The following is a 13,639-nucleotide window of genomic DNA, read 5'->3' as shown; positions in this document are numbered from 1 at the left end:
CCGCACAATTAGAAAATAGTGGTGTTGATTGACGCCTTCTTTTATTGGGTTTCAAGATATTATACTTTATACTTTAAAATTTGTAGTTTTCTTTACTATTAATTATAAAATTGCAACATCTGAATAGGTCATGAGACTTTATCAATGTGTACGGTAACCATTATAAAAGTATTTTAAAGAGGCTAGTCAACTACTAAAACATCTTGTGGCATTAAAATAAATTTTTTAGACTTGCACTCAGCCAACGAGGAGGCCAGGGTCGGATGTTGAGCATAGGCTTTGGTTCACTAGAATTCTTCATGATCATGCCAGCATGTTTATTAGCTAACAATAGTAATTATTTTCCTCATGGTTTTCCATAAATCCTTTTGAAACTATTATCAGCATGACACCTTTGATCAAAGTAGTTTAATATGTCACAATCAAGAATCTGGATTCAATATTTTGAATTTGTGCATGCATTATAAGTATTTAGTCGGACTATAGATGCACTAAATTTCCAAACTAGCAATAAATGTTGATGCGTAAGAATTCTTACAAATACTACAGAGGAAAATGAGATGTTACATACATTTAGCCTGATGCAGTTTATGTAAAAGATTTATGACTTTCTTTTGCTCCCATCTCCTAATCATAGGAAAGATATGTTTTCCCCCTTTTTGTGTGGTGTAAAAGATGTTTGCCAACAATAGAAACAAATGAATGGAGGTTAAAGCTCCTTCATTTAAACGTCAAAAGAAAAATGTGAATGGATTCACAAAAGACAAATATTGAAGAATGATTTTGTGGTAGATATGAAATTAAAGTATAATTCCCTTCACTTTGATATTATTGAAAAAGGTAGACTAAGTAGTAACCTCTCGTTTTATCCTAATGAAAATATTTGCTATTTTACATGAGAGATTTAAAAAAAATATTCTAAAAACAGAACTTTTATAAGAAAAACATAGTTAATTGTTTGCATACTTTGTTGTTTCATAGTTGAGGATTTGGGAGGAAGAAGAAAGAATTTGTATTCTGAAGAAGGTGGAGGTGCCTAGGGAATTCCAATTCTTATCCCTCCTCCTCCTCTTCTTCCTCCTCAGTAGTTGATTATGTTTTAACAAATGTTAGTATACATTCCTTAATTTTTTTTTTTTTTTTTTTTTTTTTTTTTTTTTATGTTCTATATAACTCATCCAATTAATCCAATTTTTTTTTCTTAATATTGGGTTTTATAGGAGGTTTTCATTCCTATAAATAATAAGTTTTGCCAGTTCATCACTCCTTTTCTCTCTCTTGATTTCAAATTCCTAAACAAGAGAGGGAAATCATTATTTACTGTCACCTTGAGGTTGTTATGTTACCTCTTAATTTCAATTGGCTATCTAGTTATCATTTCTTTTTATTTATATTTCAAAAGAACAAAGCTAACGTTACACAACAGAAATAATACTACCTAAATGCTTCTATACTTATTAATCACTTGTCTATCTTTCTTTTTGTTTGTCAAATCTTTACCCCTTCCTACATGGATATATAAAACAAAAACCTTATTCTCCTTTTACATCTACAAGAATCCCTTCATAGAAATCCTACACCTGACCAGACCAGATATAGCTTCTACGGTTCTTAACCAGATGTCGATCCTTGACCTTCCCGATCTTCCCCTCGACTACATTCTTGATCTTCTTCCCCCCGCTGAACTATGTAGCATGGCTAGAGTATGTAGCTCATTGAGAGAGAGATGTGTCAGCAATCATTTTTGGGAGAAACACTTAATGACCAAATGGGGAAATATACTTGGACCTGCTGCTCACAAAGAGTGGCAATGCTATATATCTTCCCCATATTATCTTGATTCTCATCATCAGCAAACAAGACATCCTGGCATGGCCAAAATCATATCTTTGATTCGATCTCTCTCCACCATTTTTCAAGATGATAATCAGAGGGGGATATATGCATCTTCTTTGCTACTTGATTCTACCATGAGCTTTTATCTCTCCCTTGAAACTGGTCGTTTTTGGTTTCCAGCTCAAGTTTACAACCGTGAGGTACACATCAATTTCATAACCATAGTTTCTCCATTTTATACTTTCCGGGTATGATTAAAATATTAAATATTTTTTGGTGTACACGCAGAATGGACATGTAGGATTCATGTTGTCATGTTATGATGCTGAGCTGTGTTATGACACTCACACTAATGCTTTTCAAGCTAGGTATAAAATATCTCATAGCCAAAGAAAATACAATATTTCTTATGCTTCATTATGTTGTAAACTATACTCGATTGTGGATTTTAGGTACCCACCACATGGTAGAAGAGCAATTGCGGTTGAAAAAGATGTGCCATGGGAGAGGATTAGAGCAGCTCCCATTGATGCATCGCCTCATCATCTCCATATATCAGATTCATTAAGAGAGGTTAAACCTGGAGATCACATCGAGATTCAATGGAGAAGAAACAAAGAGTTTCCTTATGGTAAACCATAATTCATAGTTTATTGTTTGGAAATAATATGAATCTAATGCAAGCTTGTGTGATGTTGTTGTGTAGGATGGTGGTATAGTGTTGTTGGCCACTTGGAATCATGCGATGGCAATCTCAACTATTGTCATTGCCATAATAGTGGTGAGTTCTCGTATTCATGTTCTATGATTTAGAAATGGATTCTTGGTTTGGTGTTTAAAATAGGATGTGACATTCAAATATATACTCGTTTCCTCAACTCACAATGGCTATTAAGTTCCCGCAAAGTAAGTTGAATAGAGTGAATATTAAAAAAAATAATGATTCTTTTTCACTCCTAACTTTTTATCCCTTTTGTTTACCCGAGAATCACCGCAAGACGTATAAATCATTTTTTTAAAAAGGTTTTGAAAAAGTTTGTATTGTTCCACTTGCATCATAACACAACATAACCACATAATCTTATAACATTAACCTTTCTCTGTTAATGTTGTGTCCAAAGAATTTATGCATGCATGCACATGTTGTACTAAATGGTTTAGTGTTGATGATGGTAAAACAGATATAATAGTGTTGGAATTTAACCAATACACAATTGGATCAAGGTGGAGAAAAACAATGATCAATAGGATAGATCATAGAGAGAAAGGTAATGAAGAAGACGGGTTCTATGGAGGAATACGAAAGCTAAATCGTAAAGAAGAGATTGAAAGGTGGAAGCGTCTTTGGCCATCCTCCATCTTGGAGTAGAATGTGTAGTATGTTAACGTTAGGACTGTTTTCATTTATATCCAATATATAATTAATTGTTAATTATTTACTGAAAAATATTCAAGATTTACATGAAACTATTGGGTCACTTGAAAATAAGTTAATTCGATTGGAGAATAAACATATGAATATCCTTATTGATATTTTGAAAATAACATTAAATGAGCAAGATACCTTATCGCAAAGGAATTTGGTTTAGGGATGGTTGGGTTTACAATTGTGATTTGAGTTTAAGAACAATGTTTAATAACAATGTTTAATTTGCAATTCAGAATTACCTGAGAATTTCCATAAGTCTAGCGCTTTTCTCTAATTGAATTTACATAAATTTTCTCTTATTTAATTATTTTGCTGCTATTAATTACAATATTTCTCATTTAACTTAATTTGACACCTAATTAGTCTATTTTATAATCATTGAGTCCTTGTGAAACTCGACCTCTAAATACTACCAAAATCTCTTAATTTGAGAGAGTAGCTCAGGACTAATCTGAGCATATCAATAATCTCGGGTAACTACAACCGATATACCATATGCCCAACAAGTTCAACAATCTCAAATGGACCCATATACATCAGACTCAACATAGTACCTGTTAAGATAATGCAGCTTCTCCATCTTGAGATACACTCTATCTCCAACATCAAACTTAAGCCCTTTTCGCCTCTTATCAACCTAACTCTTATGCACATCTTGAGTTTCCTTCATGTCCAAGTTCAAAACCTAAATATTCTCCGAGGTTTCTCAAAAACACCGTATATGCTCATCAGATTTCTCTGTATTTTACCTCTTTTTAGCATGCATTTAGTCCTTCGTTTTCATAGTTTAAAACATGGTCTATAGGTTTTAGAGTCTTTATTTTGTGCTTTGCATCCTTAAGTTGTTTTGCATTCGCATGATTTTATGCATTTGGAGAATTATTAGGTGCTTTAGAATTTTTTTAATGGTAAGGAAGGAGCTGATGTTATTCCTGAGGCTAATACAAGAGGAAATGGAGCATGAAAAAGGAAAATGGAAGCACTCGACTATACCACTCGACCTACTATTCGGTCATGTGCATAACAAGACTATCAAAGATCAACCCGAATGAAGATCTTTCCTTGAGATTTAGCTTCAGAGGGGAGTACTTCATCAAAGTTGTCGGTAATTGATTAAACTTTCCAATGGTGGTGATTTCAAGCCAATTGGAGTTGCGGTTCAAGAGTTATCGATGTTTTACTGGACGTATATACACCTGATCGAGCACCCGGTCGAGTGGAAGGAATGAAGACTTGAGCTCAACCAATGCACACGACCAACCACTCGACCGAGCATTTGATGGAGCTCTCGATCGAGTACTTATGACCAACTTTATATTTTTTCTACTATTGAAGTAGGGCTTCCCTCTCTTCTTATAAATAGCCCATTTTTTTTTCTTTTGTAAAAAAAATATCGCTTTTGTTCTACGGTTTTTCTCTCTTAACCACCAACTTTCCAGAAACTTATAATATTAATATCTTTTGATCTATTTGGAATTTTCACTTGCTTCTTTGTTCAATACTGCTACTTAGATCATGATCTCTATGATTATGCTTGTTTTAATGTTTTCTGGGTTTGCGTTCTTGATCATGTTTTTTGGGTTTGAATAGTTTTACGTTTCTTGATGATGTGATATATTAGGTGAAGAATCGTAGTCTATTAGGAGGCCTAAGTGTAGAATCTCTTAATTTATCTTCTGGATTAGAGTATTATTAGTTCGTTCTTCTCTGATCAATTGGAACTAGGTAAAAGACATTTCATGCCCCAAAGGTGTGATGAATTGTCTGAACCAGCTAGTGCCAGAGATTTACATGCTTAACCCAAGATATTGGTCGTCTAAGGTATTTATTGATAATAGTGAATTTATTCTTAATGCTTGTTTATTGCATGTTTCATCAAAGAGATTTGAGATTAGGATGTGCTTTAGACTTGATAGTTTATGCCAAGAGGTTGGATTGACTAGGTTCATAATTTCACTGTCTAGGGAATAGCTTGATTGAGTTTATTAGGAATTCTAAATAAGATTAAGAGACTCCAGTTAAATCAATTACCCCATCCTTAAGAGTTTTACTCTTTTGATTGTTTGCTAGTTTCATTTCTATTATGCTTAGTTCTTGCATGCTTAGTTTAGCTTTTGTAGTTTCTTTCTGTTTAGTTTCAATTTTTTCACTTGAATTAGTTTAATATTGTGATGTTTGATAGTTTAAAACCTTAATTTTTCTTGGCTTAACTTGTTAGTTTCGGTTGTAATCTTGATTGTCTACATCACACCCATTTGGATTGATAAACCCTTTATACTACAATGCACTAGGGAGATTGAAGTGCAAAGGCTAAAAACCTTAGTATCATCATCTCCCCCGGAACTCTTTCTCTTTCATTTATCTGTTCTAGTTTCTTAAGAGAGAACAAGAATTAGCAGAGACATGATACTCAAAGATGGTATCCTTGGAAGCATTAACCAGCCCCTTATCCTTCTATAGAATCAACTGGAGTTTACTTAGAAGATTTTCATGATTAGCAACCTCCAAACCCAACGGTTCATGAGAATAGCACACAACCGTAACGTACTAAACTTGCCAATCAGAGACTCCATATCCCATTCTTGAGCTGAAGCCGACCGTTTCATGCTCTGAGCGTGTGTCACGAGTTAGCTTTACTAGGATGGTAAGCTATCTCCAGATCATAGTTAGCTACTAACTCTATCCCACGCTCTACCATATATTCAACTTAAGCTGCGTTAATATGTACTTCACGTAGGCTATGATGATTTGTATGCACCTGACCCTTCTCACCAAAAAGATAAGATCTCAAAATATTTAAAGCGAAAACAAATGCAGCCATCTCTAACTCATGAGTAGGATAGTTGTCATCACGCTTCCTTAACTACCTTGAAACATAGGCAACCACCTTACCCTACTGCATCAATAAACACGAGATTGGCTCTCTTCACTCACAAGAGACCACAAAAGGAAAATCATTCCTTGTGAGCTTCTTCATAGCTAGCTCTAACCTGGATAAAACTCATGACCTCGATAGCATTTTTTGTCCTCAGCCATTCTCTGATAGACTAAATCTTCTCTAGATCCACTAAAACCCCATCTGTCAAGATAATCTAACCTATAAATTCGGTATCTTGCTGCCAAAAACTGCACTTGCTCAACTTAGTGAATAGGTTCTACTCCAAAACAACCCACGAGTTCTTTAGCAACCATCATCGGCTGGCTATCCTCCGGCGTTGGTGGCTATGCAAGCATCATCAACTGGCTATCTTTCGGTGTTGGTTGGCTTCGTAAGGATCATGGGCCGATGACTCTCGGACAAATGTTAGTTTTTTCAGTGATTATGGCCAACTCCGGCCTAGCTATTTGTCGTCTGTTTTTCCGGTTTTGTTTTTCTTCTTTCGTTTCTTATTAATTTTGGTGTTCTTTGAATTATATTGCTTTTGAGTCTTTTTTTTAGATCAAGCGGCATAATTATTTGATCCTCCCTTGTTTAAGAAGCTGATTTTGTTCTTATCACTTACTAATTTTATTCTTTTAAGATTGGATTTCAATAGTGAATTGATGTGGCTTTCGATGACTTTGGTTGAACTTTTTAGTAGTTACGGCTGAATTCTCTGCTAAAGCTTTAGATTTGTTAGAATTTTAGTTAATAGGATAGTGGTGGAAGCTTGTCGATTGGATCCTTTTTGGTTGGTGTTTCTTTAGGTCTTTTAACAGTTTTTTCCAGAAATTATGAACTTACAGCTGTTGAAAGTGCAGATGATCTTAGGTCTCTGAATTGGTCAATGTTGTCTTCGGCTTAGATCTATATTTCATTCACTTACTCTAACCACTAAAAGGTGATATACTATGTATAAACTATAATATATACTATTTTAACCATATCATCACCACCCCATACTTCTTTAACACTTACACCACCACTCCCTACCTCCTTACCACCACCACCACCTCCTCCATAAACCGTCATCATCTCTCCGGCCACCGTCACCTCCGGCCACCGCCACGTCCGTCCGCCGACCATCAACCACCGCCACCTCCGGCCGCTAGCCACGACCACCTCTAGTCGCGTCCACTGCCACCTTCGGCCATCGGCCACCGCCTCCGACCACTACCCACCCTTATCACCCTCACAACACCAAAAAAGTAATTTTATCAACCCTTTATCTTAATTTTCTATTTTTTTCAAACAATATGCTATATTCTTTATTTTGAAATTGAAAATGAATATTCACCTAATTCACCTTAATAAAAAGTAAAAACTCCAGCTGATACACAAAGAAAAGAAAAAAAAAAGTAATATCCTGATACAAAAATCAAATAGGAGTGAGGTATGTTCTAATTTGGGGCTTCTTGTAATGGCGACAGTGTACGGCCAACCGTCGCTGCCACATATGCGTAGTCTCTTCTCAAAGCTCAGACCTTTCCTCTCTCACTCGGCCTCGAATGTCACAGCTCCGTTCACTCGCCGGCGGAGTCTCGCGTTTAGCGCTGTTCCGACGACGAAAGCTATCGACGCGGCGTTAATGAAGGAGAAATGGTTGGATTCTCTCTCTCTCACCTCACAAGAAGAAGACATGACTCAAGACAATGCTGAGTCAAGCTGCGTCATTGGGATTGACCCTGACTTGTCTGGTGCGTTGGCTCTTTTGAAATTTGACCACTTGGGTTCTTCTTCTTCTGCTCAGGTCAGTCACTAGAATGAAGAGATTGTTAGCTTTTAGGGTTTTATCTTTTCAGTTGACTAGGGTTACAAAAGTGTATATCTTTACAAGGTTCTGTGAATTATATTGAATAGAATCATTACCAGAGTTGATTGAGTTATTACAGAACAGTTTAATTTGTGGGAAATCTTCTGAACCTTTGATAGACTCAGAGTTTGTTAACTGAAGTTGGTTGTGTTTGTTGACTCTGGAGTAGGTTTTTGATACTCCACACATCCCAGTTTTAGTTGGGAAAAGAGTAAGAAAACGCTTGGATGCAAAGTCAATTGTGCAATTGATTCAGAGTTTAGATGTTCCTTCTGGTAAGCATATATATTTTGAACTTATCACTTTGTTGATTTTGTGCTCTTTGAGTGAGATTTAGAAGAAGTTTTACATCTTTTGTGTTTGGTAATGTAGGAAGCAGAGTATATATAGAACAATCGAATCCGTTTCCCAAAGATGGTAAACAGGTTAATGCTACAACAAACATTTAGTTTTGGTGTGTGTGTTTTTTGGTTAAAACTGAAATGTTTGTGTTTGTGTCTTAGGGTTGGTATAGTGGAGGATTTGGGTATGGGTTATGGATAGGAACACTTGTTGCTTCAGGCTTTTGTGTCATTCCAGTTTCTGCATCTTTATGGAAGAGGCATTTCCAACTTGCTAGTGGGAGTTGCACGAAGGTGGTTTTGATCTTTTACTATCAAAACTTTTGTGAGTTAAAAACAAAACAAATCTCTCAAACGCTGATGAAAGTCTTATATTTTGTTACAGGATGATAGCAGACGAGTTGCAACGGAGTTGTTTCCATCGCTTAGTTCGCAACTTAAGAGGAAAAAGGATCATGGTCGAGCTGAAGCACTGCTCATTGCAGCGTATGGTGAATCCCTTAGAACAGAGAAATTGTTGATCCAGCCACAAGAATTGGTCTCTCAGGTTGATTACTTAGAAAACCAGTTAGTGGAAGTTAAATAATGTTTTAGTTTTCCTTAACTTATTAATTAAACAATTACAATTTGGACTAATTGTATTTTTGCTGGATCAGTTAGTAAAGTTTCTTTAGCATGCTCTTCTTAGCAACTACATTCTTGCCGGTGCTTGGAGATATAAAGGGCCACTACTTCAACAAATTAAGTTCATTCATACAAATCATACAAGGTTTACTAACAACACAAACAAATTTTACAAGAATTGATGACAACACGACCAAAAATATATAATAAAGATTTAACCATTTTGGTCAAAAGGCTAGACAGATGATGCAGACATGTGAGATTTAACAAGTGAAAAGGTAAGTGGCTTCTGCTTCTTGTATTCATTGTATCGCAAAAAGAAGTAACCCAAATATTCAAACTCAATGGGAGACATCCTTGCCTGTTCCACCAAATTTGTACACCACTTACATTAGCTTAATACAATGTTATTAACATTAAGCAATATACTAAGATGGTCAAAAAAGCGCACCTGGATGATCGCCCATATTGCCCAGTACAAATGAGATGCTAATTTATACGCATCTGTCTCTACGAAGACTGATTCTACTTCAGCGATACTGACCTGTTTACACAAGACATGTATATTCTTTAGCTTTGCAATTGGCAACAGATTACTATCTCCATTAAAAACAATTGTATTGATTCAATTCGCCTGATATGTTCTTACCTCATTTGGTTTGTCTGGCTGTAAGTAATGCTTGATGAAATGATACTGCTCTTCTTTACTTGGGTACCTACAAAGAAACCACAACAAGCAGTTATATTTCGATTTCTTGAGGAGATTTTTAGAAATAACAGAAGGAGTCAAGGAAGTTGCACATACAAGGTGTAATCACAGTCGTATCCTGCGTATTCATTGAAGTGATTCCCGATATCGAAGCCTCGATAGTTGTATGATCCATACTCAAAATCAATCAAGTAAAGTTTCTCTAAATATGGATATAAAGAGAATCAAGTTAGAGACTACATAACATCACAACTTAGGATATTAGAAGAAGACAACTAAGCCAATATAAAAGACCATAGTTATCCAACTCTTAAAGTTGGTACCGCGATCTTTGTATACTTCCATCACCATTAAGATCAATCGTTTAACTAAGATGCGATTATGCACATAACCAAGTGACATAATTTTTTAGCGCCTATTTCTGTGTTTTCGGTCGAAAAAGAAGTACAGCGGCGAAGGTATTTTCTCACCTTCTTCCTCATTCAGCATCAGGTTTCCAGATAGTAAATCATTATGAGCAAACACCACAGGTGAGTTAAGTAAGCCTGTGAATTCCTGATCAATCATCAGAATCAAGCAAATACTATCAAACCAAAGCAAGGAATAAAGTGTTAGCATGCACAACCAATCACAAACACAACTGTACAAGTTACAGCACATTACAGAAAGAAGCATTGGTAGATTTTTGAATGAGTTACAGCACAATGACCAAGTCTTCGATATCATTCAAGGATGGCTATATTTTAGACTTCAAAATTGTTATTTGTGCAAAAACGACTACAAAAAATCCAACATGAAAGATTTACTATTCATTTTAATGGTCTGGTGTATTTGCTAAACTATATTCTCACCCAGGAAGAACTTGACAAGTAGAATTTTCAAACAGCAGAATGGAGTATCATAAGACATCAAGAACACATCACATCACAGAGATACAAAAATCTTTACTGAGGAAAAGGAATACCCTTAGCTCAATAATCTCTTTACGCAGTTCTTCAAACGAAATGGTCTCAAAGAGCTTCTGCTTGTCAGGATCCTCAAATCTAAGAGTAGATGCTGCAAGTAAAGGTACAGGGCAGACATGAAAAAACCGCATAATATATAGCCAACGCTTCATCAATGGAAAAAAAATGCAACAGTAACCAGCACAAATTAAACATAAACACCTTTCTCAAAGAACTTCAAGATATCAAACCACAGCTGAGGTTCCTTGGAACCTGGTATTTCCACTTTATGAAACCTCCCAAGCTCTTTGGCAATTTCAGCAGCAACCTTTGGCTGTCTCATGTCTGCCCACAACAAAAGAGAAGTAAGAGTCATTTGAGAAGCTTTTCCACTTTTATACCTGTAACTATGAAGCATAAAAGTGGAAAGTTCACATGTTCTACTCATGTTAATAGAAAACCTTCCCTTCAGTTCAGTTTCATAGTATATAAGTATTCTACAGGCTCCAGATCAAATGCACCACGGATTGCAGGTCAACCATTTGTTTTTATTTTATTAATCACACGACATTTTGCAGGTTATCCACTGAAGAACAAGAAATAATTTATTTTTCTAGAGACAGTCTCCACACATCCTGCTACAAGAATTTTGAATGCCTACCTGATGGCTCTAAGGTTCTTGCATTGATGAATGATTGCACCATGCCATTTCCAAATCCACCAAGCAACTTGGCACCAAATCCGGCAGCTGAGAGATACTTGATAGCCTATTGACGACGAGAGGAGCAGATAACGAAAAAGACAAATGATAAAAAATTCAAATGATGCACAAGAATTACAAGAAACACAAGCACAAAAATCTTTGATATTTCAAGAAAAATCGAGCAAAAAACTCTGCCATGTTCCAATATAAGGCTCATGCTACAAGTTGACATCACTAGAAGAAAAATAATTCAAATAACATAGAAATTCTTGCTAACGCAAACTAAGACATCAAAAACACGGATCAGAACACAAAAGGGAAGGGACTTATGACATAATCTGAACAAGGGAAATTACCAGTATCTCTCTCTCCCGGTTAATAACATACTCTGTATTAGGCCCATATAGTCGCACTGTTACAGATACTTCTCTATCAGTATCTTCCTTCACAGAAACCTTGAGCACTGCCATCATTAAAAAGAAGTCACAAATTTTACAAAACTAAAGCCGAGTTCCATTCCAACACAAATTTCCATGAAACAATTAAAAACCCAACAATGAACATTGACATGTAATCACCGTAAAATCGAAAAGGACATTACATAGATTTGTGATGCCTCCTGATACTCTCTCAACAGAGAAGACTGAATCATCAAGATCTCTCCAATTCTTGAACAGATCTTTACATAACTCTCTGTTAAAGAAAGTAGCCATTAGAACCAAAAAAAAAGAAGCTTTTATCTCTCTTTTTCTACAGAAACAAGACTCATGCCACATTCATATCTGACTAATCCACCATGAAAACGAATCAAAGCAGTCTAATCACTTTTATTCTTTCTTTTTTTTTGTTGCTTTATATGTTATTTTAATCTCGTCACTTTCACTATGTCATCACCAAAGCGCTTTACAACAACCACATCATCTCCATAGAAACAAATCCAAGTGTAAAGAAAATTGCAAATAAAGCCAAATTTCTAATTCTAAATCACAGAGACGTCTTCCTCAAATCCCAATTTGAAGGAAGAAAAAAAAAAACAAAATCAATCTCCGAAGCTAAACAAATCCAAATCAAACAAAACGAAACACGAATAAGAGGAATTGGGGAAAAGAGGAAACGAACATGATACGAGGAATCATGAGAGGGAGAGGTAAAGACGTATCGACGACGGATGAAGAATATGGAATCTGTTCGGCGGCGGCGGCGGCGTCGTCGTTGCCGTTAGCTCCATCGGCGGCGTTGGCTAATGCCCAGATATTATTATTATTCTTCGCAGCTCCCATTTTCTTTGAACTTTTTTTGAAAATTTTCTCTTCTTCTTCTTTCTTCTTCTTCAACAACACAATAAAGATTCTTTTTTTTTTTTTTTTTTTTCAGATCTCAATTAATTTTGATTCTTGTTTTTTCCCCTAATTTGACGCATCTTATTTTATATTTTTATGTCGGTATTATTATATTCATGTTGATAAAAATCTGATAATTAATTAGGGATAAGTCATTTTTAACATGTGCCGTACAAGTTTGTGATTAGGGATGTTTTTCAAACTTTGAATGAATCTTTCTATTTTTTTAAAAATATATAAAATTTATACCAAAACTTTTATGAAAACTAAAAAAATAAGCATGCTTTTCATATGTTAAAATACAATAATTTGGTTTTTGCTACCCTTAATCTTCGGGAGATAATTATTTATAAGGTGTTGGATACTAAGATTATCCTAAAATTTTAAGGGTTCGGTGAATGTATTGTAAATGAGAATGACGAGCCCGAAAAAAATAAATATAAGGCAATATTAATTATTCGACATCATCTTGGTGACAGTCTTAAAGATTAGTAGTACTTGACAATTGAGAATCTTTTGGACCTTTGGAATGAATTGAAAACGAGTATTGATCACCAAAGGAAGGTGCATTACCAAAGAATCTCTGAATCCAAGACTTCAAGTCCGTGGATGAGTATAATTCAGCCATGTTTAAGATAGTTTCTAAGTTGCAATAATACGTTACTTGTGTGGAAGGTTGAAAAGGTCTTATCAAACATATCTTTTTCGGTTATATCCTCACCACACAGTTTCAACTTAGAAACTATCTTAAACATGGCTGAATTATACTCATCCACGGACTTGAAGTTCTGGATTCTGAGATTCCTCCAATCATACATAGCCTTTGGTAATAGCACCGTCTTTTGGTGATCATATCTTGTTTTCAATTCATTCCAAAGGTCCAAAAGATTCTCAACTGTCAAATATTATTCTTTGAGACTCTCAGCAAGATGATGGTGAATAATTAATATTGCCTTATATTTATTCTTTTCGGGCTCGTC

The 13,639-nt window shown here is 35.4% G+C and overlaps 3 protein-coding genes across 4 annotated transcripts; 2 read left to right on the top strand and 1 right to left on the bottom strand.

The window, feature by feature from the left end:
- The first annotated feature begins 986 nt into the window (after positions 1–986).
- Positions 987–3,271, top strand: LOC17889157 (F-box protein At2g26850). Of its 2 annotated transcripts, XM_023784832.1 has the most exons (7): positions 987–1,108; positions 1,221–1,333; positions 1,557–2,036; positions 2,125–2,204; positions 2,289–2,467; positions 2,543–2,617; positions 3,018–3,271. In XM_023784832.1, the coding sequence occupies exons 3-7, from the start codon at positions 1,620–1,622 to the stop codon at positions 3,203–3,205; spliced, it is 939 nt and encodes a 312-aa protein (XP_023640600.1). In that variant the 5' UTR covers positions 987–1,108; positions 1,221–1,333; positions 1,557–1,619; the 3' UTR covers positions 3,206–3,271. The 2 variants fall into 2 exon arrangements, with proteins under 2 accessions (XP_023640600.1, XP_006296486.1); XM_006296424.2 differs by having other exon boundaries at positions 1,221–2,036.
- A 4,275-nt stretch (positions 3,272–7,546) lies between these two features.
- Positions 7,547–9,019, top strand: LOC17890459 (Holliday junction resolvase MOC1, chloroplastic). The gene is made up of 5 exons (XM_023784852.1): positions 7,547–7,935; positions 8,168–8,273; positions 8,371–8,423; positions 8,502–8,633; positions 8,725–9,019. The coding sequence occupies exons 1-5, from the start codon at positions 7,606–7,608 to the stop codon at positions 8,923–8,925; spliced, it is 822 nt and encodes a 273-aa protein (XP_023640620.1). The 5' UTR covers positions 7,547–7,605; the 3' UTR covers positions 8,926–9,019.
- Positions 9,020–9,053: 34 nt separating this feature from the next.
- Positions 9,054–12,647, bottom strand: LOC17890333 (probable ethanolamine kinase). The gene is made up of 11 exons (XM_006296011.2): positions 12,439–12,647; positions 11,921–12,012; positions 11,676–11,782; positions 11,278–11,383; positions 10,839–10,961; positions 10,637–10,728; positions 10,143–10,227; positions 9,769–9,874; positions 9,613–9,679; positions 9,415–9,507; positions 9,054–9,324 (listed from the first exon to the last, which is right to left on the bottom strand). Exons 1-11 carry the CDS (start codon positions 12,597–12,599, stop codon positions 9,199–9,201), a joined length of 1,158 nt encoding a protein of 385 aa, XP_006296073.1. The 5' UTR covers positions 12,600–12,647; the 3' UTR covers positions 9,054–9,198.
- Positions 12,648–13,639: the final 992 nt, after the last annotated feature.

This window comes from Capsella rubella, unplaced genomic scaffold (assembly GCF_000375325.1).
Source record: "Capsella rubella cultivar Monte Gargano unplaced genomic scaffold, Caprub1_0 scaffold_4, whole genome shotgun sequence".
NCBI lineage: Eukaryota > Viridiplantae > Streptophyta > Magnoliopsida > Brassicales > Brassicaceae > Capsella > Capsella rubella.
The sequence above is the reverse complement of the archived record's forward strand: the minus strand, read 5'-3'. Positions and strand labels throughout refer to the sequence as shown.

Coding starts and splice junctions, on each gene's coding strand:
- LOC17890459 (XM_023784852.1), top strand. CDS start 7,606: ATGGCGACAGTGTACGGCCAACCGTCGCTGCCACATATGCGTAGTCTC. Junction 8,274..8,370: donor GAGTTTAGATGTTCCTTCTG/GTAAGCATATAT, acceptor TTGGTAATGTAG/GAAGCAGAGTATATATAGAA. Junction 8,424..8,501: donor TTCCCAAAGATGGTAAACAG/GTTAATGCTACA, acceptor TTTGTGTCTTAG/GGTTGGTATAGTGGAGGATT.
- LOC17890333 (XM_006296011.2), bottom strand. CDS start 12,599: ATGGGAGCTGCGAAGAATAATAATAATATCTGGGCATTAGCCAACGCC. Junction 12,013..12,438: donor CTCATGATTCCTCGTATCAT/GTTCGTTTCCTC, acceptor TTTCTTTAACAG/AGAGTTATGTAAAGATCTGT. Junction 11,384..11,675: donor ACCGGGAGAGAGAGATACTG/GTAATTTCCCTT, acceptor CGTCGTCAATAG/GCTATCAAGTATCTCTCAGC.
- LOC17889157 (XM_006296424.2), top strand. CDS start 1,443: ATGCTTCTATACTTATTAATCACTTGTCTATCTTTCTTTTTGTTTGTC. Junction 2,205..2,288: donor ACTAATGCTTTTCAAGCTAG/GTATAAAATATC, acceptor TGTGGATTTTAG/GTACCCACCACATGGTAGAA. Junction 2,468..2,542: donor AAACAAAGAGTTTCCTTATG/GTAAACCATAAT, acceptor GTTGTTGTGTAG/GATGGTGGTATAGTGTTGTT.